Here is a 26,442-nt window from a genome sequence, read left to right as displayed (position 1 = left end):
TGAAGTTACTAAAATGTAAGAACTGATTATGTTCAAAAGAAGCTAAATGCATAATTTTTTTGTGAAGGAGTACAAAGAGATATAAAATTGTCTTCAATGGGAATAAATCCTAATTGAATAGTCAAATAAGCTATACTATCAACAGTTAATAAAAACTGATTACAAATGAAATTCTTGTTTATTCTTGTCTGATAATGTATTTCATATAATAAACAAACAAATAAAACTGGTTATTGGTAATCAGTGGTGAGCTAGTCAGCAACAATAATTCCATTTGGAAAAATATCTAAATGATGTGTGTAATAAAGTAAATAGAATAAAGAATAAGAAACATAGTATAAGAAACTCCTATTTTGAACACCCACTTATCTTCTGTATTAAGTTCTGTTAATCATGAATTTGATTTATATGGATATACATGCTCGCAGATTGCTTAATATTTAAGTCCATTTATCACAAGAGTAATTCATTTTTATTCACACTGTTTGCAGTTTCCTTTAGTGAACCTAAATTTAACATATACAAGTGCCTGTTTTGTGACAATAGGAGGTACACCAATTTATTGTCTCATATTATTTTTCCCAGTCTTTCTTATGATGCTTATCCATGTAAAGCACCTATGGTGCAAAAGACACCAGTTAAGATCTCTGAAAGTAATGATATTCACTATAGCCATTTCCTATAGTGTAAAGTTAAAGTGTCTCTTTATGACTGAATTAATGATATATTTCAATGGATGTAGTACTGAGTGATCCAAACAGAACTTCACACTTTAAAATCATATAAAAATTTATTGAGTTAAATTACAGATTCGGTTGAGGTCAAACACATAAAGTTCAGACTCTCATAGTTCATTAGTACTGAATTTGGCCACCAGTGATGTTAAAAATGGATACAATTACTGGTGCGGAATGTGCTAGCTGTTTGTTTTCGTTCTGTGATTTACAGTCAGCAACTGCAGTTAAACGTAATTTTTGTAGACTTCGGTAGGGGGCCTCCCCTCCCTACCCTAATAGGCATATAATCTACTCTTGGCTCCAAACCTTTGTTGAGACAGGTTATTCTGTTAAACATTCAAAATAAGCAGGATGCCCATGTACATAGTCTGAAGAAATCAACTCGACATGCGCCACATGAGAATGGCATTCCACAAACTACTGTTTGGCGCATATTATGTAAATGACTGCACATGAAGCCACACAAATCAACAGCGTTCAATACATTACAAATGATAACAAAAAATTGCTCAGCTGCTGTTTTGCATGGAAACGATGGATAGAATTGCAGACAATGATACAATTTTAGACAACATAACTTTTAGAAATGAGTCAACATTTCAAATCAGTGGCAAGGTGAATACCCATAACTGCCAAATATGGGATAGAAAAAACCATCATGAAATTTTACAGCACATTTGTGATAGCTCTAAGGTCAATGATTTTTGTGCCTACTTCTTCAGGAGGTAACCATAAATGGTATCATTTATCTGGACATGCTTGAAAATTGTCTAATTCCTCAGTTAGACGATGATGACCAAGATGGACATTACTATCAGCAAGATGGGGCACCACCTCACTACTGTCTAGAAGTCTGAGATTTTCTTGATTATCAATTCCCAGGTTAGTGTATTGGTCATGAAGTTCTAATTACATGATCACCTTGCTCCCCCAAGATTTAAACCTGTCAGATTTTTTTTATAGGGTTTCATTAAAGATTGGGTTTATGCACCAGCTTTGTCTGCTGATCTTTTTGAGCTAAGATTTCAAATTAATGCCACAGTTGCAGAGGTAATACCCGACTTGCTAGCTATAGCAAGTCGGGTAATGAAATCGACTTAAGCGCAGATGTACGTTGCATTACAAATGGAAGCCATATTGAACAAAAGTGAATGTTGGGTGACAAACTTGACGTGTTTTTCTATGAAATGAGACCTCAACTGAATCTGTAAGTTATCTTAATGAATTTTTATGATTTTAAAGTTGTGAAGTCCTTTTTGAATCACCCATTATATCTGGCTCAGTGAAGAATGTTGTTTTCAGAAGTCTTGCAACTTATGTCAGGAAGCCTACAATTATTAATGGTTATGTCACCTAATTTACATATAAAGTAAAAATATACTTGTATATTAAATGAAAAGTTAATGTTAATTGAATGTTCTGGTTGTAAAGGAGCTTTTATAAACATACGTGATTGTTATTGGTAAAGTCATTTAGAAGTTGATTTCAAAGAACACATGCTGAAAAGTGCAATTAATTTAAATATTTTAAATGTATATAGTCTTTTGCTAAAGTACATGTGCATTCTCTCTATAAGCCCTGACATAATAATACAAACTGGTAAGCAAGCAGTTGTAATTTAATTCCTTTTTTATTGGACTACAGATGCTATACCGATTCAGAAGTTTCAGAAAACACTATAGAAATCACAGAGGAACATAGTGAATCAATTAATGTAATTTTTACAAAAATTTACAATAAATTATAATTGTCAGAAATTTAATTCAGTCATAGAAACAGTACTTATAGGAGTGACAGAGAATAATATGAAGTGAGGCAGCAGTTATGATATTCTTGTACCTTCTGATTATTATACTGTAAACATTAATTTTTAACAAGTAATTCAGAATCACAATAAACTTTTTTATACCGCTCCATATGAAAAAAAAAAAACAAGGAATTATTAGTAATGTAAATCTGAAAACAAATTAATCAGTGTAGCTTATTTTAACATAAACAACAGAGATTTATAATTCGTAAACAATAAATTTTTGTTCTGGTTGTAAAGGAGCTTTTATAAACATACGTGATTGTTATTGGTAAAGTCATTTAGAAGTTGATTTCAAAGAACACATGCTGAAAAGTGCAATTAATTTAAATATTTTAAATGTATATAGTCTTTTGCTAAAGTACATGTGCATTCTCTCTATAAGCCCTGACATAATAATACAAACTGGTAAGCAAGCAGTTGTAATTTAATTCCTTTTTTATTGGACTACAGATGCTATACCGATTCAGAAGTTTCAGAAAACACTATAGAAATCACAGAGGAACATAGTGAATCAATTAATGTAATTTTTACAAAAATTTACAATAAATTATAATTGTCAGAAATTTAATTCAGTCATAGAAACAGTACTTATAGGAGTGACAGAGAATAATATGAAGTGAGGCAGCAGTTATGATATTCTTGTACCTTCTGATTATTATACTGTAAACATTAATTTTTAACAAGTAATTCAGAATCACAATAAACTTTTTTATACCGCTCCATATGAAAAAAAAAAAACAAGGAATTATTAGTAATGTAAATCTGAAAACAAATTAATCAGTGTAGCTTATTTTAACATAAACAACAGAGATTTATAATTCGTAAACAATAAATTTTTGATCAGTGTTTCCAACCACCGGTAGATAGGACCAGTGGTGGTCCATGAGATAATGCTACCAGTCCCTGAACAAATTGGCCAATAAAAAAAATTCATATAACATTAGTATAAAATTTATATAATTATTTAATAATGAGCTGTACACATACATTAACAAATACATGTTTAATTTTTTGAATACATTGTATTCTTCGCACAATCTGCAACAATAAACTATCCTGCAATGCATTAAGTATATTAGCAGAAGATATCAAATCAAAACAACGCTCACTAAAGAGTGCAGCTTTGGCGGTACCTTTGTTTTATGACTTAGCTATGCGCACGTTCAATTTATTGAAAACATGCAGTTGACTACTAGTGTTATAGTGAAGTGGTTTATTTTTACTTCCTTGTTTGAACTAAAGGAAGCATTGTAATTGCGAAAAATTTCAGTTTTCAGATTTCAACGGAAATATCCTTTTTTACCATCCCTGAATGCATTTTGAATAGTCTCAGCATGATGTCTGTACGTATGTATCTAGCATAACTCAAAAATGATTAGTCACAGAATGTTGTAATTTTGAATTTAGAACTGTTGTAACATCTAATTGTGCACCTCCCCTTTCGATTGCAATTGAGTTGACCAAAAGTGTCCAAAAAAGCCCAAAATCCAAAACATTTGGATTTTCAACTCTTTCTTAACTGCAGTAATAAGCCCTTACTGAGACCTTTTCAACAATATATCATAAATGGTGCTTATTTTCATTGGTTTCAGAGTTGTAGCCAAATAAAATTTTAATGAAATATTTGTGTTTTACAAGGGGAAGGCTCAAATCCGACTTAATTTCCTTTTCTTGTTTTTTAACTTTTTTTAAAAATTTAAATTGATTTATTAATAATTATTAACTTCTGATTTAACAAATAATATTCAATAATAAAAAAAATATATGGAAAAAATCAGAAGTTATTAGTGAAATAAAATTTTATGTACTTTTCATTTTAAAAAAATGTGCATATGTAATTTAGTAGATGTAAAAGGAAGTCATGTGATGTCCCAATCAGATTTTTAATTATTGCAAAAACACATTTTTTCCAGGAGTAAAAAAAGACAAGGAACTTTACATAATTTTTTCTGCACTGAAAATTCAACTTCAGAAAATGGAAATATAGAAAAATCAAGTGAAACAGAAAATGAATGTCTACCAAAACTAGAAAAATAAATCTGCTTTCACAAGACGCTACAATAATGAGTACTTGAAATATGGTTTTATACTTTGCCCAGATTCTAAGATGATGATGTATGTCCAAAGTGCATAAAAAGAAAAAAAAGAAAAAAAAAAAAAAATATATATATATATAAGGAAGTTAAGAATAATGATACAAAGAAACTTTCCAAAATATTTCAACATTTAAAATTAAGACATCCAGAACTAGAACAGAGACCATTGTAATATTTTGAATGACAAAAACAAGAATTCCTAAAAATTAAGAATCTTCAAAAGAAACAATTTAAAGAACATTTTATTCAAAATAAATTGCAATTAAAATGTTTATATTTAGTTACACGACATATAGCCAAAACAAATACGATTCACAACCAGAAAAAATTTAATTAAACTGGTGTTAACTGATGTTTGCAATGAAATGTTTGGACTCTCAGCTGCAGATCAGATCAATTCCTCTTTCAAATGATATGATTAGTTGTCAAATTGAAACTCTATCTGAAAATACTGAATACCAGTTAATAAAAAGTATTAAACAATCACCAATGTTTACCAACCAGATAATGAATCATGTGATATTTCTAAAAAATGCCATTTTGCTCTGCTAAGTACAGTACATTGACTCTTCTTCTGAAGAAATTAAGAAGAATTATTATTTTGCAAAGATTATTAGATTCTCATACGACAAGTTCTGAAATTTTTGATCCATTGAATTCATATATTAATAACCATTCCTTAAACTGGAAAAATTATACTGGACTGTGTACTGAAGGAGCAGCAAATATGACTGGAAAATATGGCGGAGTAACAAACAAAATTCAAAAAATTGCTTCCCTTGACATATCACTAACACAAAGCATAATACATTGCCAGCACTTAGCAGCCAGGAATATGTAACCTGAATTAAACAATGTTCTCCTGGAATCAACAAAAATTGTTATTTTGTAAAGAAAAGTGATCTTAAATGTTGATGATTTGTCATACTTTGTTTAAAAGGTTGGAGCAGAACAACAACATCTCTTACTTCATGCAGAAGTAAGATGGCTCTTGCGAGGAAAAGTGCTTACCAGACTTTATGAATAAGGATGGAAATGAAGATATTTTTGGTAGAAAAACGGTCTCCATTATCAAAATGATTTTCCAATATGTACTGGATTACAAAACTGGCATATTTAAGTGACATGTTTTCTTACATAAACAACTTAAATTTAAGTTTGCAGGGAAGTATGACAATTACAATTAATTTAACAAAATTGATACATTTAAAAAAAATTGAAGAAAATAATCCTGATGTCATTAATTCTTATTACAATTTTATTACTACACACAAAAGGAATTAATAATTGATAATCTGAATGTAGTTAATAAGTCAACATTTAGTGTCAGTCATTATATGTTGGATTTGAAAAATATTTCCTTACAAACATAAAATTGCACATGAATTTATGGACAACTAATCCTTTTATTGAAAATAATTGCAATAATACAGATTTAAATAACAAAGAATAAGAATGTCTCTTGGAACTGAGTTCAGACAATATTAAAAAAAAAATTTTCAGCTATGAATTTAATTAAATTTTGGATTGCAATAAAAAATGAATATCCAAATTTACATAACAAAGCCATGAAAATGCTACTTCCCTTTGCAAGCACAAATTTGTGTGAAGCTGGATCTCAACTATGACACTTATTAAAGCCAAAACAAGAAATCATTTATCAATAAATTCATCTCTTCAATTAGTTTTAAGTAATTTACAACCCAACATTGAAACAATTGTGCAAAATGAGCAACAAATTTCTCACTTTCATTATTTACAATTAGTTTGAATTGAATATGAGTTGTTCAGTTCCTACTTTTAAATAAAACAACCTACATTTATTTTTTGTTATTTATTTTCTAATTTTCATGTATATATTGTTTTGTTGTTTATATATAGAAATGGTATTACCGTACTTATTCGAGTACCCGCTGCCCTCGAATAAGCCCCGCACCTCGATTTTCCGGACCGAAAATCTAAAATCGAGTATATACCGGTATTTTAAAGTGCAACAGATATGATAAAAAAATATGTAAATATGAAAATATTCAGAAAGTAAAGCATCTAATTCGTTCATTTAAATTACAATATTAATATTACATTAATAATTAATTACCGTAAAGTACTAGTTTAGTTCAGAATCAGTAGGCCAATAAAACGAAAAGAAAGTATCATGTTGAAAAGGATCATTTCAATACACTTTTTAATATGGGATTTTATTTTTAATTAATCACTGTCACTGTCAATGTCTGTAGAAGAGTTACTGGTAGTCTCCACGTCACTCTGCCAAAGGTGATCATCTGCACTACCAAGTTCATTAGATATTCCGCATTTTTTAAAAATTTTCCTTACTAATTCCGTGGAAATACCTTCCCAAGCATCTTTTATCCAAACACAAATCTGGTTAAAATCTGGGCGTTTAATTCTTCCTGTAGGTGTGAGAAAGAAATTTTCATCAGCCATCCATTTACTGTACAGTTGTTTTAATGCAGATTTGAACAGTTTATTAATGGAGACATCTAGTGGTTGCAATAGAGATGTCAATCCACCTGGAATTATTACTTGGTCTGTCATACCCTTTTTTAAAATGTCTTTCACTTTATCAGTCATATGCCCCCGATAACTATCCATTATTGGCATACCGGTATTTTTTTTATTAAGTAAATCTCCTGATTGCTTTTGCCATTTACACCTGATCCAATCTAAAATTAAGGTTTCGTCCATCCAACCTGATTCCTGTGCTCTGATAATAACTCCATTTACCGGTCCGGTAGGAAGAGTTTTTCTTTTAAAATCAATGTACGGAGGTAATTTTGATCCATCAGAAGTAATGCAAAGCATAACACTACACCTTTGTTTTTCATTATCACCAGTGCAAATCGTAACACTTTTTTCACCTTTTTTGTTTACGGTTTATCAAATGGCATTTCAAAATATACGGAGGTTTGATCAGCGTTTCCTATTTGAGAAGGCAAATAGCCTCTTATTTTCTAAGATTTATTATGTATTTGTGAAAATGTAATAATTTTTGTTTATAAGCGTTTGGAAGTCGTTGAGAAATGGTTGTCTTTCGTCTTATTGACAAATCATTTCGTGCAAAAAATCATGTTATCCATCCACGGCTTGCTTTAAAATCAACTTTATTCAATGATTTAGCGATTTCACAAGCATATGATTGACATTTCTGTTGTGACAGCATAACTGCATTTCCTTTTTTCCGTAACAAAGTCATACAATTTTTTTTCTATGTCTGTGTATTTTGGTTTTAAGTCATGAAAAGCCCTTTTATTACCAGTGCCTTTCACCAGAAGTTGTTTCTTCTTATGCAAGTCTCAAATGCAGCTTTCATCTACGTCAAATTTTCTTCCTGCCGCCCGATTTCCAATTTTTTCAGCCTCTTCTATAACATGCAGTTTTTCATTTACTGTAAAAAATAGTAGATGCTGTACTTTTGTACTCATTTTAATGCTGTAATTAAAATAAATCACCGTATTAAACTTTACAAGATAAACTAAACAGATAAAATGCACATAATCGTCCACATATACAAACAGTACAATGCCTATGGCGAATAGATAACGATGGGTAACTGATACTGTAACTGTAGCGTCATTAGAACTGGATGCAGCCTATACAGAATGAATCAGTTTTATAAAAATATTGCAACTTCGTTCCTATCGATAATATGAACAGGATGGTAATAATTAAGGATGTATTCTGTATAAGCGGCATCCGGTATTGATAAAAGAAAGCCTAATGTAATTATATTTATGTGATTGAATTTAGGTACTTCTAAGAAAACGTTTATATAAATTATCCTGGCTAAAGACTATGTTTCAAGTAAGCCCCGCACTCTTATTTTTTCTCTCCAATTCCAAGAAAAAAAGTGCAGGGGTACTCGAATAAATACGGTAATTAATATTATGTATATGTTAATTTAATTACTAATAAAATAAAAATATGATTATAAGTACTATTTTTTTTTGCTTGCCAAAAAATCTAAGCTGAGGGTCTGCCGGTCCGTGTATATTTTTCTATAACTTTACTGGTCTGCCATAAAAAAAAGGTTGAGAAACAATGTTTTGGATTAATTTTACTCCAAAATATGCCTAGGGTTTTGATTACAAAATCAATAGATTCTATACTTCATACTGAAAACACATTTAAAAAGAAAGCATTCATGTCCAACCAAGTTTTGTATTTTTTATCTAAGTCACTGTTTGAGCTTAATATACTTAATTGGTTTTGATTTTTATGCTTATTTCAATTGAACATATACATTATTTTATGGATTAATATAATTTTTGTTTACTAATTTTATGGAATGCTGCATTAGTTTACAAAATTTTTCAAATTTAATACCAGATGATTGTTGTTTTTTTTTTTAAGATTGAGCAACACTGCACAAAACTTACGCTCTGTGAAATATTCAGCAATTTCATTAAAATTAGAAGTTGGATAAAAAACACTTAAAATGATCTTTAATCAATTGTGGTGGAATTAAAACAGTGAAATTAAATTATACTGTTTAATTGGAACACTTTCCAATATTTGATAAAGAAATAGATTTTCACTTAACCAGTAACATATTTAGCATTATAAAAGTAACAATTATACAGGATAAATTTAGAGAAAATTTATAAGAATTACTACTATTTTCATAACTTAACAGGAAGTATTTTCAATATCAATTAAAAAAAACTAAACAGAATTAAAAAAAGTGCTATCATTAAAAAAAAATCTATACTAAAACTACAAAGAAAAAATATTTCAGAGTCAATAATTTTAAAATTTATATGAAAAAATGAGAAAAAGCTGAAAAAACAGTAAATCACAAAACTTTGTTAAACACTGCAAAAAAATTAAAACACTCACTGAACTGATTTTAATTTGACTTCTTTATTTACGTACCAAGTTCACCAATTTCCATTTGTTCTTGTGCATCAGGTGCGACATTTCCATAAATGATGTCTGCTTCAGATAGTTTTTGTTTCCTAATATGTTGTTGATTTAAATACCTAAAAAAAATGAAATTCCTATTTATCCTTAAACTGAAATTAATGAGAATATGCAGAAAATCTTTTTAATAATTGTCACCAACATGCTATATGTGCTCAAGTTCTCAGTCAACACAAGCATGAGATCTTGACCTTTGTACTTTGTAAAAGTAATCATAATCAAGCCTGAGCTCTGATGCACAGTAATTTTCCTGAACTAGACAGTTCAAAAATAGCTACTGTATTTTGTAAACAAGCAATTTAGTTATAATTTTGCACTTAATCAGCGTATTTTTAAATGACACATTAGTTCCTTCTGTGATACATATTATGCTATCAAATTATATGTACAGTCAAGTTTGTGGAATATATCTTTAAAAAAATAACTACAAAAAATTTTCAGCTTATAACATTCAATTTATTAATTATTAGAGAAGCCAACACAGTATGTATATTCTGTATCTTTATGAGCTGCACTTGTAAAGTTATACAGTCAGATTTTAATGAAATATAAAAATAAAAATTAGCCTGCTAAAAACTTTGTTTGTAGATCGTCTTTAAAATTTTTCAGACATTTTCTTTCTTTGAAAAGTCTTTTTAGCTGAATTTGAATAACGAATTAGTTTTTAAATCTATGATTTCTAAGGTAATTATAAGCCATACTTTGGCTGATAACTATCTATCTGAATTTATATCTAAATTGCTTGGTATAATCATTATTAGTTAAGTGTTTTAAATGGATTTACCCAATCTCAAAATTTTATAAGTTTTATGCTTTTTAAAAAGAACTTTACAGCTTTGTAACTACAACTTGTAGACAGACTTCATTACAAACTCAAGAGTTATAAATTAAATAGCAGATTATACTTAGAAAGAACAAATTTTTTATTAAAATTTTTAAAACTCGTTATTACATAGTAGACATATTGGAGAAAGGAGCTTAACAGTTCCAGATTACTCAAAGGGAGAAGTTGACTAGCTATCCACAAAGAATCTGGTAGCATTTTGGGAGTTTCCCATAACAACTACAAAAAATTTTCAGCTTATAACATTCAGTTTATTAATTATTAGAGAAGCCAACACAGTATGTATATTCTGTATCTTTATGAGCTGTATCTGTAAAGTTATAAAATCTTTGTAAGATGGGTAAAATTTACAGATTTACGATTTAACAGATCTATTTAAAACACAATATGAATAATGGTTAAAAATTTACAATACTTATTATTTTGTAAATTTTTCATTAGTCATTAGTACTGTATGCATAAAGATTCAAAGTGTTTCAACTAAAGTAAAGCCTCTATATTGTTTTTAAAGAGCACTGTTTTACAGTTTACAAAAATAGTTAATAAGTTTAGTTTATTTATATATTTTAAGTATACAATGTTAATGTAACTCCCCTAATGATGTATTATAATGCATAACTTGGAAGACACTTTATGAATGACATGGACCTAGCAGGACCAGCCCTATATCCTGGTAAAAACAGAAAAGGGATGAAAACCCGCTTCTTCCACAACCCTCTAATTTTCATTATTTTTTACCCCTTCTTCTCTTAATACAAACTGAGGAAACAGCATCAGTTGTCACATTAACTTTATTTGCAAAACAATATTGGTAACATCTAATAACTGATACAGGTGTCTTCATCAAAAATCTGTCTATGCGCTTGCTTAAAAATTGTTTGCAATCCAGGAGTTGCAAAGAAGCCACACTAGTAGCTAAAATGCCTATTGGATAAAATTTAGTTTATTATATACTTCCTAAGTCTAATATAATAATGTTTGTGTTTTGGACAAGATTCACTACGAATGGTATTTTTTTTATTTTCTTTCATCTAGCTACTTGACACTACTATAATAAATAATTTTTCTGGGTTTTTACTAATTTCATTGAAACATAATATGAGGTATGATGAAAATGTATTCTATCTAGGCTTATAAAGACAAAAACACTTAACCTATCTAGTTCAGAGACTTGTCCTCTTCCAAGTAGGCTCCCTTCTTACATAACACTCTTATCTCAGCGATATTTCCAATGCTGAAAGCAATTTTCAGTGAGCACTCTAAGTCCTCTTGCAGCATTTACTTTAAGTAAAATTTTAAGTTTAGGAAAGAGCCAGAAATGCAGGGAGCCATGTCAGGTGAGTAAGGAGCCTGCTTAAGTTGTTCGATCTCATGTTTTACCAAGAATCTTTGGATAAGTTGTGATGAAAGAGGTAGAGGACTGCTGAGACGAATTTCCCAACTGTCTGCTATTTTTCTAAAGCTGTGGTTTCTTGTGTCGAACAACATCTCTTAGCCAATGACGAACAGTTATGTAGTACTGTTTATTAATAGTTTGTCCTTGAGGAGCACACTCATGATATACAATGTCTTGATAATCAAAAGAGTTTTAGCATTTCACATTGCTTTGTGATTGCCTGGCTTTCTTTTGTCATGAAAAACTTGGAGTTTTCCAATGGGATGACTGTGCCATTGACTCAGGGCCCCAGCCATAGACCTCTGTTTCATCTCTGGTTGCTACTTTATCAGGATTATTATAAGCACATTCCAGTATGTCTTGTGCAACTTGCAGTCTGTTTTCCTTTTGTTCATGAGTAAGAAAAAATGAGTTAGGACAAATTTTTTTGTTACGTTTTGCGTTCCAAAATCTTCAACTAAAATCGATTGCACTAATCTAAATGTAAAACCCTCGAGAATTGGACTAATACAATCTGTGAAATTTCAAAATGCTTGTTACTTTTTGAACACACCTCGTATGTGGCTACCAGTTTCATAACTGTGTTGTATTATCTTATTTTTTGCGTTTACGGATAGACATCTTTTACTGCAGGTGTACCAGGTTAATTTTTGTGCTTTAGCTAGTTCGTTTCGTCTTGTTTGGATTGAGGTTTTTTCATTTAGGTTGTTTGTTATTATTTCTCTTTAGTATTTAAACTGGGTTATTATTTTGACTTGTAATTTATATGATTTCTTTACTTCTTTTAATCGTGTTGGTTTTTGGGGCATAATTTCTGTCTTTTCAAATTATATTTTGAGACCAATTTTATTTGCAATGTTTTGAAGTTCTAATATATATGTTTTATCTATGTTGATGTTTGCTAGCAGTGCCAAGTTATCGGTGAAACCAAGGCAGTTTGCTTTGATTTTTTGGGGGCATTCTTTGGGCCACTCTCCCATTATCACTTCCAGAGCACTGTTAAATAGTAGCAATGAGAGTCCATCGCACTGGCACAGTACAGTTTTGATCTCAAGTGATTCCAAGAGTTCGCCTCTGAATTTCACTTTTAACTTATGTTTGTAAGGGTCAGCTTATTATGTTTATTAATTTGGGATGTAGTCTGTGGTATCTGAAAATGTTTAGTAGGGGTTCTCTGTGGATGCAATCATATGCTTTCTTGAAGTCTATAAAAGTCATCGCTACGTATCTGCTTCTTTTTCTGTTGTAATCCATTATTACCTTGAGGCTCATGACCTGGTCTGAACAATACTTCCAGGGACTGAAACCTCTGTGATATACCTCCTAGTTCTTTCTTGAGTGTAAACTGATCCTGTTGAGAATGATTCTTGAAAGAATTTTGTCTGTTTTGTCTAGGAATGAGATTCCCCTGTAGTTGTTAAAATCTGTTTTGTCCACTTTTTTTGTATAGCAGCGGGTGGATGAGGCCTGTCATCCAGTGTTCTGGTAGTTCTTATTTGATTCAGATGTTGACAAGCTGTCGAAGAAGGGTGATTTTTGTTGGTCTTCTTGCATGTTTCCAGATCTCTACAAAGATCTGACCTTCTCCCGCTGCTTTGTAAATTTTTCATCTCACAAGGTGCTTGTAGACTTATTGTTTTCCAGCGGTGGTGTTATTGGGGTGCTGGTGTTGAAGTTTAGGTGTTCTGTTGATTTTTTGTAATTTAAGAGTTAGTTGAAATATTTAGTTAGGATTTCCATGTTGTCTTTATTGTTATGAGCCAGATTATCGCTTTCATCCTTCATTAGTAGGATTGGGAGGTTTGTATTTTTGGAGTTGCTTTTTGAAGGTTTTGTGGTAATCTCTCAATTGTATTTTGCTGAATTCTTCTTCTATTGATTCACTGTGTCTTTATGGTGTTGTCTTTTTATTTTCCTAGGATTCGGGTTGTTTCTTTTCTTGGTTTTACTAGATTTTGGAAGGGTGTTTCTGATTTTTGGGATTGATACAACAGTCATGCTAGATGGCTCATCTCCTGCACTGTTTTGTTGCATTCACTGTTCTACCACTGATGCTCTTTAGAGGGTTTTATTGGGGGCCAATTCTTCTGTGATTTGTTTAAGGCTGTTGACTAGGTCTTTGAGTTTATCCATGATTTTTTTTTCATGAATTTAATATTAATTTGGATTATATAATGATCTGGACCTGTGTCTACTCCTCAGAGGACTTTTATGTTGAAGATCTCTTTGTGGTAATGTTTGTCCATGAAGGTATGATCTAGTTGCCATTCTCCTATAGTGTAGTTGGGGTGTTCCCAGGTTTTGAGTTTTTGAGATTTCCTCTTGAATTATATGGATTTTGAGATTAGGTTGTGGTTTCTGCAGAAGTTGATGAGTCTCTATCAGTTCTCTTTTTGGCAGGCCATATTCTGATGTTGTTGTGGAATATTTTTTCTCTGCCTAGTTGAGCATTGAGGTCTTTGATTAGTTGCTTAATGTGATATTTGGGCTTGTGGTCTGGTCATAAAACCAGAACTTTTTTGTTTCTTTATGGTCTTTTGAAGATTTGTTTTTATTATTAGTAGGGGCATGGGTGTTTATTATGGTGTAGATTTTATTAGATGCTTTTAGGGTGAGTGTTGAGATTCTTGGGGATTATGACTTGAATTCTTGTATGAAGTTTATTATTTTGAGGCTGACCTAAAGCCTGTTCCAAACTTGGGACACTCATCAATCTCTTCCTAGGTATATCATTGTAGAGTCTATATCCTTAGATTCCATGGCATTGGTGTTTCTAATTTCCTGCAGTCCCATAATGAGAATCTTGTGTTGGTTCATTAGGTTGGTTATTATTTTTAGTTTACCCATCTGTATGAATGAATTTACATTGTGTGTGGAAATGTAGGTGATTTGCTTTGGTTTGATTTTGGATTTTGTATTGCTTTTGTTCATGTGTGCAATGTTAAGAGTATTCCAATGCTTCTTATCACATATTATCCTCTAAGTAACCTTCCGTATCAGAAAACTACTACTGCCTTCTCTGAACTCTAGAGTTGCTTGTTTCAGCCAGTAGAGTATTTTTAAAAAACCTTTCATGGTTGATTGTCAAGGGGTCACCTGTTGTGGGACTAGGTCCCGAGTTACAACTCTATATACGATCTAGTGAGGTGATAGTGGGGTATGACTTGATAGATGAAGTTTGTTTAGATTCAGTTCACCAGACAGATTTTTCCTATTTGTTCCAAATATATCCAGGCGCACCATGTGGTGGCTCAATCTGACTTTTGTTAAAGTTGTAATTTTAAAAGTCCAATCCTAAACATTACATCCCCTTGTATGTTTAATAATATAAAGAATTCCTTGTGTATTGAATGTTGATATGATTTTAAATCAGTCATTATATATATATATATATATATATATATATGTATGTATGTATATATATGTCTGTTCTTGTGGATACTTATATGTATATACTGATGTTCACTTAAAACTCAAAAAACGATCTGAATTATTCTTTTACCAATGTTTTTATTACAATTTTGAATACTAATTATAAGTAAAGGTGTTCATTTATCCAGTTAACTCCATCACTGACTGAGCAGTAAAGATAAACAACCGAGAATTTTACAGCATCATATTTCATGTATTAAACTTTCAGTCTCTTCCAAAGTGTGGAAATTTTTTTCATAAGAGTTATCCTTCAAGTATCCCCGCAGATAAACATACAAGTACACAAATTTGGGTGAAAGAGAGCACAGATCTTTGGTTACTTTTCATTCTTTTTTAAAACCCTTGTGAACCCAGTCAAATGAAGGATGAGATGTGTGACATGGTATTCCATCTTGTTGAGAGAAGCAGTAATCAAGGTTACCATTGGTCAGCTGAGTGTAGAATTCTTTGAAATTGTGAGGTATACTTCTATACTGACAGCTGTATAATAGAATTTTGGTCCCATGATATGATTATCAGATACAGCACCAAATGCTGATTTTGTCTTTGTGAAGTTGTTTTTCAAACAATTGGCTGAGCGTTATGTTTGCAAATTAACTTTCTCAGAAAGAGGAAACCAAGGTTCATTGGTCATAAAATACAGCACTGGTTCTAACTCATCATTAGCAATTCTATTGAGAAGCCAGTTATAGTAATTACAATGCTTACGCTTGTTTGCTTCCTTAAGTTATTGTGTAGTTGTTACAGGATATAGTCTTAAATTTAAAGAATGCAAAATCTTGCAGCTTTATACCTTGTGATAATTTTTTATAAATGTTTTCGGGTATGAAAAAATTTTATTAAGATACATTTTTATTTTTGTAATACATTTGCTTTTCATATAAAATTATCACAGAGTTTTGCTTCACTGACTTTATTTATCTCAATTTGTGGCTATTTTACTGTTTTTATGGGAAATCAATACAAACACAACCTGTCTTCCTGAATTAGAAGAAAGAACTTATTTTAATCAGATATAACAATATATACGACTAAAATCTATCTTGGATCTGTAATTTCTTAACTTAGAATATTTATGGAGTAGATCCTCTTGATACTTTACTTGCTCAGAATTCACAAAAAAAATAATAAAAAATAAAAATAAACTCACTCTCCTTTTGGCAAAATCCCTTTTAATTTATATCCATTTAAAAAAAAACAAAAAAAAAATCAAACCAGTACAAATTACAGCAAATAGTTATACACAACTTTCAGAGAAATATTTTTGAAATTTTAAACAGAGGTTCCTTCTGATCGTCTTGTAGAGGCAAATTTTTTTTAATTTTCATATTATAGATGAATTTTAGGAAAATATATCAAGGGGAAAAGTAAGATTTATTTTCTATCTAATATTTAGAAAATAAATCTACTTTTTTTGTTGTAACTTTGGCTGAAATTAGTGTAAATATTGATTTCCTTACTTGTGTCTATTTCTACTGACTGTGACATTTTATGCACTGTTAACTTGAATATTATAAACCTTCCAAGAGCAGGCCATGTCATGATAAATAATATACAAGGGATATCTCTAAAGTAAAGATTGCTGGGAAATTTCTCTCCGTAAAGTTGGCAAACCTGTGTCGTTCATGGCCATGCTAGTAATGTACCCACTGCATTTTTGTCTGTAAGTTGTCGCTTTGTAGTAGCTTTGATTAAGTGTGAGTTATTACATTATAAAATGGATAGGAAAGTTGATGTTTCTGCTGACTGTGAATACATAGTCATATGTTTTTTAAACCATCAAAACGTTAAGCCGGCTGAAATTCATAGGCAGTTGGTTGCTGTGTACAGTTATAAAGTAATGAATGAAAGAAACATCCAAAAATGGTGTGAAAGGGTTAGAAATAACAGAATTAATGTGCATGATGAAGAAAGTTTGGGAAGGGCCTTGATAATCATCAAGGACTTGTTGAAATGCGTTGATTTTTCAACGTATTGGTATTGGTATTGGTATTGGTTGCATTTTTCATGACCATTTAGGCTTCAAAAAGATCTGTGCACATTGGGTGCCGCATGCCCTAACAGAACATCACAAAAAAATAATCAGAATGGGATCTGCTTTGTAATTTTTGATACACTAAACAGAAAAAGTTAATGAATTCCTTAATTCAATTGTTACCAGTGATGAAACATGGATTTCTTATTACATGCCAGAGAGAAAATGGCAGTCAGGTGAATGGCGTCAGGTGAATCAGACCAACAAAGGTCAAGCTACAGCCAGCCATTTGGACACAAACTGATGGCTACAGTCTTTTGGGATCAGTTTGGCAAACTGCTGATTAATTTCACATCATGTACAATGACTATAAATGCAGATGCCTACTGAAGAACTATATGTAATTACGGCATGCTGTTCAAAATCGGCAATGTGGGTGGCTGACCAACGATGTCATCCTGCTGCATGATAACAATGTCCACATGTTGCAGGTCTGACAAGTGATTTACTGAGAACATTTGGATGGGAAATTTACAATCACCCGCCATATAGTCTGTACTTAGCTCCTTTTGATTACCATTCGTTTGGGAAATTGAAAGAATTTTTGAGTGGTAAACAATTCGTGGGTGACGATGAACTTAAAAATGGTATTAATCAGTGGCTAAATGGACTGATGGCAGAAGAATATGACAAGGGTATATTAAAGCTGGTGTATTGCTACGATACATGTCTTAATTCATATGGTGATTATATAGACAAGTACAAGGTATGCAGTTTAAGAGAAATAAAGAATATTTATAAAGTTTTCTGAATAAATTTTTTTACAATGAAACAGTCTTTACTTTAGAAACAACCTCTCGTATTTGAATTTTCATTCCATCTTTTACAGTCAGTTAATTTCTAAGTTGACCATATTTTATTTATTATTGATTGATATTTATTATAAAAATTTTTGTTTACAACGGTACATGAAAAATAACAGAAAATTTTCTTTAGAATCACAATGCGTAATTTTATTTTTTGTTTCAAAAATAAAAAATATAATAAAAATGTAATTATATAAAATCTGTATTATTTGATTTCATGTGACACCACCTCAATCATTTCTACACCTGTTCTTAGATATTTAGGATATAATTAAGAGTTACAGTTAGAATATTTTGCACTTATTAAAGTTAGAATTAAGTCTAAGTTTTTCATGTTTCTGGAACCATACAAAATACAGTCATTTTTTAAATGTACCAACATTTACATGTTTTTTTAATACTTAGGCTTAGTACTGTTCATAGGTTCAGGAAATATGCAATAACAGTTCTCAACATAATATCATTGGATGAGTTGCATACGTAAATATTGTAATTGGCAGCTTGTAGCAAAAACTTTTGAGCCATTGTTGACTCTCATTATAACAAAATATCTCTAATTTATTGATATGAATTTTCACCACATACAGATGTAGGTGGTGAATATGCACCTGTACACTATCTATGTAGTGGTGTACAAATGGTTAAAAAGAAAATCATGCTTGTGCAGGCAACTAACACATTCCAATGCAGCTCCTTTTCATTTAACTGTATTTCATCAAGAAATTTTATCATAATTTTTATAATGACAAAATATATTAAAACTGAAAGAAAAATATATAGTTAGGATGACATATTTGGTCATATTAAAAGCAGTGAAAATGTTAGACATTGTTAGACACATAGAAATATAATTGACAAATACTTACAGGTATAATCTATGAAGATAATTAATTCCCTGACTGTATTGAGTCCAAGCTTCATAATAACTTTTAAGTAAACCTCCATCTCCAGTAGCAAGAACCGAGTTTAAGAGTGACCTGACATGATTATCAAGAAACTGTTTTGTTTCCTGATATAATCTATCAGCGAGAGGTTCTGGATAAGCAACACACAGTGAGTACACATCACTAGAACAAAACAAGTAGTACAGTAAAAACTAAAAAATAAATCGGGCTATTAAAAAGCTATATGTTACCAATATCATTTCTGATGACAATATTCTTTACATAAGTGACCCTCAAACTTTATATCTTCACGACCCCCAAAAAGTAAAAAAATATATATATAATGAATATTTTGTATAATAGTAGTTTTTAATAGTAAAAACTATTTAATTGAGTTGATAGTGATGGGATTAAACATACATGCATGAAGTGTACAAACATGAGCAATTTTCAGGTTCAACTTGCTTTGTACATGCTCCTTGTAATTTGATCTGTGCGCATAATATTTGCTGTTAGAAAATCATGTTCACACATGCATGTGACGTTTAAAAAAGGGCATACTGTCAGCAGTATAAAAGAGGCGTAGGGGATTGCAGAATGTCAGTTTAATTTCAAATATGAAGTGTGCATCTGGAGCCTTTACTTAGGTTTTTAAAAGTGGTTTTTCATAAAAAAAATAATTGAGATTTTGGTTTATATTTTTAAAAAATTTTTCTTGTGTAATAGACTATTTTCTAACTTGCCAACAGGTAAAAACAGCCATTTTCGTCACTTTTTCCATAAGCCGTAGCATTCTTACTTTACATTGTACAGAGGGCCAAAATGTACTTTTTAGAAAGAGTAAAGATGGCATTTCATCTTAGTGTACTCAAAATTCATTTTGTTACATAAACAAATCTTGTAATGTTTATTGAAGTTACGTTTACAAAATATTGTTTTTTCAAATTTCAGGTCCAAAATAAATAATGAAGGGCTTAGGGTAACGCCTTTTTTTTTACCTTTTAACTCTTAGGTACTAGTAGTACTTATAAAAAAAAAATTGGACTGTTAAAAAAACTGTGTGTCCACCATTAAAAAAAAAAAATGGCTGCCAAATCGTAATATTTTGAAAATGTCTATCAGCAGTAACTAATTTCTATGTACTTTAAAATCATATAAAATTTATTCTGTTACTGGGTTGATGAGTAATGAAGCCATCAAAACCACTAAAATCACTGTTCCTTCTAACCATGAACAATACATCAAAAAAATTCACAGCATGTAATTTTGTAGATAATAATGTAGGCGGCCTAGTAAACAAAATATTTTCATATGTCTATAATGATATAGCTTATATTCTAGTCAGTTTGTTACTTAAAGTATGACTCATACACACAAACTCATGCTTAAACATGAAAGTGAATAGACATGCATGGACATAAATGTTTACATAATCCTGAATGTAAACATCGTAGAAGTCTCAGTTACTATTTTGATTTCAATGCGATATGTTATATTGCCGCTAGTGATAATATTGTGGTTAGGTAATGTACAATTGTCTATAAAATAATTTTATTAGCAGTGAACTTCTCTTTTATGCAATATCTTTTATTTTTTATTTTATTAATTAGAGAAATTTTATTTTAGCTGTAGGGAAACTGGGATAAGACAAAGTGAGGTGCAATTGGTAGTTTTATAATTTATACTAACTGTATTGTTATTGTAAGAACCCTTGTATTTTATAAAAACGGATTATGGAGTGTTCAGTTGGGATTCACACTGAAACAGTATGTCACAAATTGATGTACAACAGATCTTCAGTATTGTACGATATTTTAGAGTTTACTGAACAGCAAATAACATTGATATCTTTAAGAAGTGGATATACTGAAACAAAAAATATCTACACTTTTCATAATACCGAATATTTTATAAAGATTTTCATATTAATGGGAAAAGTTGCTCTGACCCATTTAGCTGTCAAACTAAACCGGTTAAGAAATCTGTTCGAGAAATATCATTGACACTTTCAACAATCAATCCAAATTTAAAATTGATTCCAGGCAGAGCACTGTGTACAAAATGCTTAAACAAAATACAAAAACCACAAGATGATACAGAAAATGAACCCGAATGTCAAGATATATTTGAGCCTCAATGTATTTTAGTTGAGTCAGTAAATAAAGCTTGTTTAGCACCTGGAATTTCCCACATTAAGGTTCAAAAATGATCGGGCAGCACAAAGGAACCAATTTAAAAAAATAAAGTTATAAAAATAGCAGAGTCAGTTAGTAAATTAAACGATTCCTTTGATTTAAATATTTCTATAGAAGAAACCAGTTTAGTACCACAAAATTATGCTGATTTAGGTAGGGAATATGAAGAATTATCATTAAAATAAAATGAAAACAGTTACATTGACCCCAGGGAAAAATTAATATTTTAAGTTTATTACCATGCAGCTGGGGCATTCAAAATGAGTTTACTATTAGTCAGTATTTAGCCCGTCAATCCAAACAATTAGTTAAAAACAAATGGAATTTTGCAACAAATCAGCAAAAAGAAACCCAGTCACGTAACTGATGAAAATGTTATTAAATGTGACTAAGATTTTTACCAGAATGATGAGCACAGCCGAATGATGCCAGTAAAGAAGGATTGTGTCTATAAGACAAGCTGATGGAAAGAAAATTAATATTCAAAAAAGGCTTATCTTATGTAACTTAAAAGAATTGTACATAGCCTTCAAAGAAAAACAATTTAAAAATAGGTTTTTCAAAATTTGCTGATTTAAGAGCTAAATTTTGTACTCTGGCTGGTGGGTCAGGTACTCACTCTGTTTATGTGTGTGTCGCCCACCAAAATGTAAAACTCATGTTGTCTGCTCTAAAAATGAAATCTGATTATAAAATTCTCCTTTCAACCATGGTATGTGGTATAGAAAAGGGAAACATGCATGCTGTCAGAGTGTGATAAATGTTCAAGTATTAATGAAGTGCTCAGATCAAGAGAGCTGGGATGTTTTTGATTCTGAAATTATTTTCAGTGGGTTTCTGTTGACCGTTGTGAACTAACTACTCAAATTCTTCAATTTCAAATTCCACTTAGATAAACTTATTGAAAATTGAAATAATCTAAAAGGCATCATTTTGTTGCAAAGAAACAAGCCAATTTCCTCAACATTAAAAAGTAAAACTTGTTGGAGGGTGAATGTATTGTAATGGGAGACTTCAGTCAAAATTTTCCTTTTGTGATACAGGATGAAGTCCAATCATATCACTGGTCAAAAACTGTCACAGTACATCCACTTCTCATATATTTAAAAAAAGAAGGAAAATTACAAAGCCAAAGCTACTGTGTGATTAGCGAGTACTTGAAGCACAATGTTACATCATTCTTCTGCTTCCAAAAGCAAGTTATAAAGTAAAAAACACTGTTACCACAAGTTAAACAATTTTGTTATTTTTCTGATGGCTCCTCAGACCAGTATAAAAAGAAAAAAAAAATTCATAAATTTGTGCTACCTTCAAGAAGATTTTGAAATCACAGCTGAATGACAATTTTTTGTCTCATAAAATGGAAAATGATCATGTGATGGTATTGGTGGAACTGTAAAAAGGACTGTGACTAAAGCAAGTCTTCAAAGGACAGTTAGTAATCAAATTGTTACACCTTCTGAAATGTACAACTACTGCTGACAATATTAAAAATATAACTTTTATTTCCTGTTCTAATAAAGATGTTAAAGAGACTGAAGAATACCTCAGTTCTCGTTATCAGGCAATCACCACAGTCCCAAGAAGAAAAACCTTCCACAGTTATGTTCCAACAAGTCAGAAATGAATTCTGAAAGTCCAGGCGACCTCTGAATCAGAAACATTTATGTTAGTATCAGTAAACAAGGATATTAGTGTTTCTGATTGCTTTATAGGTTTACCAAAGCCAAAATTAAAAAAAAATATGTCTGCTGCGTATACAATGGCGGTCATTGTATCCCATATCAATGGGAAGTCATTGAAGTCAAAATACATGAAAATGAAGAGAAATATCAAATACACTTTTTCCATCTGCAGAGACCTGGTAAATCATTCAAGAAATCATTGAGGGATAATCAAACATGGGTTCCACTGGAAAATATTTTAGAGATTCTCACACCTTCAGAGTTTTTTCTATCAACTACTGGAAGAGGACACAACATTACACCAAAGATGAATGAGGAATTATCAGTTCTACTCAATAAAAAGAATGACAGGAGCACTACATTATATTAGTTAAGTTTGTTATCAAAAGTGTAAGATTTATTCATAACTTCCATTAGCAAGAGTAAAATAAGGTAAAAGTAAATTCAACTTCTTAATATATTTGAATTGTTTATCATTTTGTAATTATTATTTATCATTCTGTAATTGACTAATTATTAATTTATTTATTTTAATGAGTTTAGTCGTAATTTTTACAAGCTGAAAATAATACATAACATCAGTATTTTTGGATAAGTTGTTTATGGTTAGAAGGAACGGTGCTTTTAGCGGTTTCATTACTTTAGTTTTAGCTTCATTACTCGTCAACCCCTTTGAGTAACAAAATAAATTTTAATGGTTTTAAAGTACATAAAAAATACTACTTACTGCTGTAAAAATTTCAGATTTTTGCCACTTGTGGTTTTTAGGTCCCAAAAATGAGACATTTTCAAAGTCTTATGATTTGGCGGCCATTTTTTTAATGAAGGACACTCGGTAACAGTCCAATTATTTTTTTATCAATACTACTAATACCTAAGAGTTAAAAGGTAAAAACAGGCCTGTTACCCTACGCCCTTCATTATTTATTTTGGGCCCAAAATTTGGTCATGTAACAAAATGAATTTTGAGTACAATAAGATCCATCTTTACTCTTTCCAAAAAGCCCTTTTTGACCCTCTGTACAATGTAAAATAGAATGCTACAGCTCATGGAAAAAGTGATGAAAATGGGTGTTTTTACCTGTTGGCAAGTTAGAAAATAGTCTATTATTCAAGACAAACATTTTTTAAAAATATAAAAAAAATATTTTTTGGGCACTACAAGTTGGGTAGTTAAAATCATCAAAATGATTTACCAAATATCATCAAAATCAAAAACAGTGATGCACTGATCATTTGTTCAATTAAAGTGGAATACCCCAAATGTGCATAATTTTTCCAATGAAGTATTTAATGTAGGAGTAATCACTGCAATTTAATTTATTACGCTTAGGAAGCCGAATTTTGTTAATATTCTGCATTATCACGAGTATTAATTTCTTTATTGTTTTTAAAGAGGAACAGAGGCTTCCTTTCTGAATACGTTGGTAATTGTGTATAACTGCTGGTCAATCCATGTAAATGTTATGTATTTTCTGTTACTAGTTGTGTTTCTGTTTAGCATTTTACGTAGCAAGCTGTCTATAAGCGTGAGTGGGTGGCCATAAATTTATGTTTGTGTAGTTTGTCAAATGACAAGGTAAGTGCTTTAAATGAAGTAATACTTGTAAAATAACTTCATAGTTGTGTTATATGGGGTGCACCATGTATTTACGTGTAATACTATATATAATATAAGGATATCTGTTACATCCAATGTGTTATGAGGTGTATGTATTTGTGACTAGCGTGTCAATTGTCATAACACGCTTAGCTATGAAAAATGTCTTTAAATGTATTTTTGTAGTGAGTAGCCTTTTGGATGAGGTGAGGTCAGGTGCAAAAAGTCATAGGAGCAGAAAATGGATAATTATTTAAAATTATACTTCCTGGCTTTTTAAGATTTTTTTCCCTTTTCAGAAGCACTTTCATAGTGCACACTACTTCATCAGATGAATAAAATACATACGTAATTGATTAACAATTTTTAAAATAAAGAAGAATGATAGTCTTTAAATTTGTGATTAGAAAAATATTAAAATTCTTCTATATATAAAAATAATAAATTAAATATATATTTTATTCATCTGAACAAGTTGATAAAATGCACTCACAAAATAATATTGATTAATATTTTATTCATATGAGATGATGTCAAAATACTTTTTCTGAATCTATGTTATAATGTTTTTTATATACAGTTCTGTCATTTTTTTACAGAAATGTTTCAATCATTATGCTTCAAGAATTCAGTATTTGGCAATAATGACAAACAAAAAATATCTTGCATTCATTGTGCAAACCAAGAAAAAATATTTTTTATTTCATGCAAATTTTTACTTCAAAAAAATGTTTTATAGCTTTCACCTAAGTTATCTAGAAAAAAACATTGTATGGCAACAGAGGTACTTCCTCCACAAAAACACATAAAAAGAACCTGAGCATTAACAATAATTAAAGTTTGAACAAGCATAAAAAAAATATTTATGAAGGTTGGATTGGAAACCCTCTCCTTTACTTTACAAGACAGTTAATGCCAAGTGTTTAACTATCAAAGGCTCTAGAAAATTGTGAAACTTAAATAAAGATTTACGGACCATAAACTATAATAAACATGTACAGTAAAAAAAAACAATGATTAATTACCTTAATATTTATACAAGTATATATGTATTTATAAATATTTTATATAAATAAATTGCTCTGAAAAAAGCAAAAACTACTATAAAAATGCTAAAAAGGATAAAAAAGTGAATTTACAAATTGTGAACACAACAGCCAATATTTAAAAAGCTCAAAGATATTAAAATACACATTGAACAGGTATACAAAAAGAATAATGAACACATTTATTTAAATAAAAATCTGATGTCATCTGCAGATGATAATGAATTTTGCAGCATGTGAAAAATGCCATAACATACCAGACTCAAAACCAGAATCTCAAAGCATAAGGCAGAGTTGCTACTATTCCACCACAAAATCAGCAAACACATAATGGTGACAAACTCAGCATTTTATTAAAGCTATTTCAAAATGAAATAATATGATCTGATCTTGTTACAAATAAGAACAACAGAGAACTTTGAAAAATACTTAAATTGAACAATATTAGTTAGTACATCATTATATGCTAGCTTCAAAATTGAAAATAATAAATGCTACAAGAAAAAATATCAAGTCATGTTCTTGTACCTAAAATTTCAGTCCACACTTCATTCATAACTCTTTACAGTATGCTAAAAATGGGTTGCTTATAATTAGTTACTGAGCATGACACATGCATTATTAGGACACACACATATACAAAAAAAAGACAGAGTAAAATGATTTCTTAAACTAAAAATGATAGAAAATTAAAATACTTGAATAAAGGCTACTCAAATGTTTTGATCAGCAGCAAAAACTTCATGAAAATAGTGCTTTTAACAGTATGGTTCAAGATGTGGAACATTGTAAATAATATAATGTACAGAACATATAACTCTTATATAATTTTCATTACTGGAATTAATATCCTTAACTCCATTTGAGCACTACACTTATTTGTAATAAGCTATAATTAATAAAAGAAATTATTTTATAAAGAAACTGTAATTGTC

General features: G+C 30.5%; 1 protein-coding gene across 1 annotated transcript in view; it reads right to left on the bottom strand.

Annotated features, from left to right (window-relative positions):
- Cul2 (cullin 2) overlaps window positions 1-26,442 on the bottom strand; it is a 90,442-nt gene that overhangs the window by 57,708 nt on the left and 6,292 nt on the right. Inside the window, exons 3-4 of the mRNA XM_075357578.1 lie at window positions 18,964-19,164; window positions 9,537-9,643 (exon numbers count right to left, since the gene is read on the bottom strand). Of these exons, the coding sequence (XP_075213693.1) occupies window positions 9,537-9,643; window positions 18,964-19,164 (308 nt within the window). The remainder of the gene's footprint in view (window positions 1-9,536; window positions 9,644-18,963; window positions 19,165-26,442) is intronic.

This window comes from Lycorma delicatula, chromosome 1 (genome assembly GCF_047948215.1).
Source record: "Lycorma delicatula isolate Av1 chromosome 1, ASM4794821v1, whole genome shotgun sequence".
Taxonomy (NCBI): domain Eukaryota; kingdom Metazoa; phylum Arthropoda; class Insecta; order Hemiptera; family Fulgoridae; genus Lycorma; species Lycorma delicatula.
Note: the sequence above shows the minus strand (reverse complement) of the source record. Positions and strands in the feature narration are given on the sequence as shown.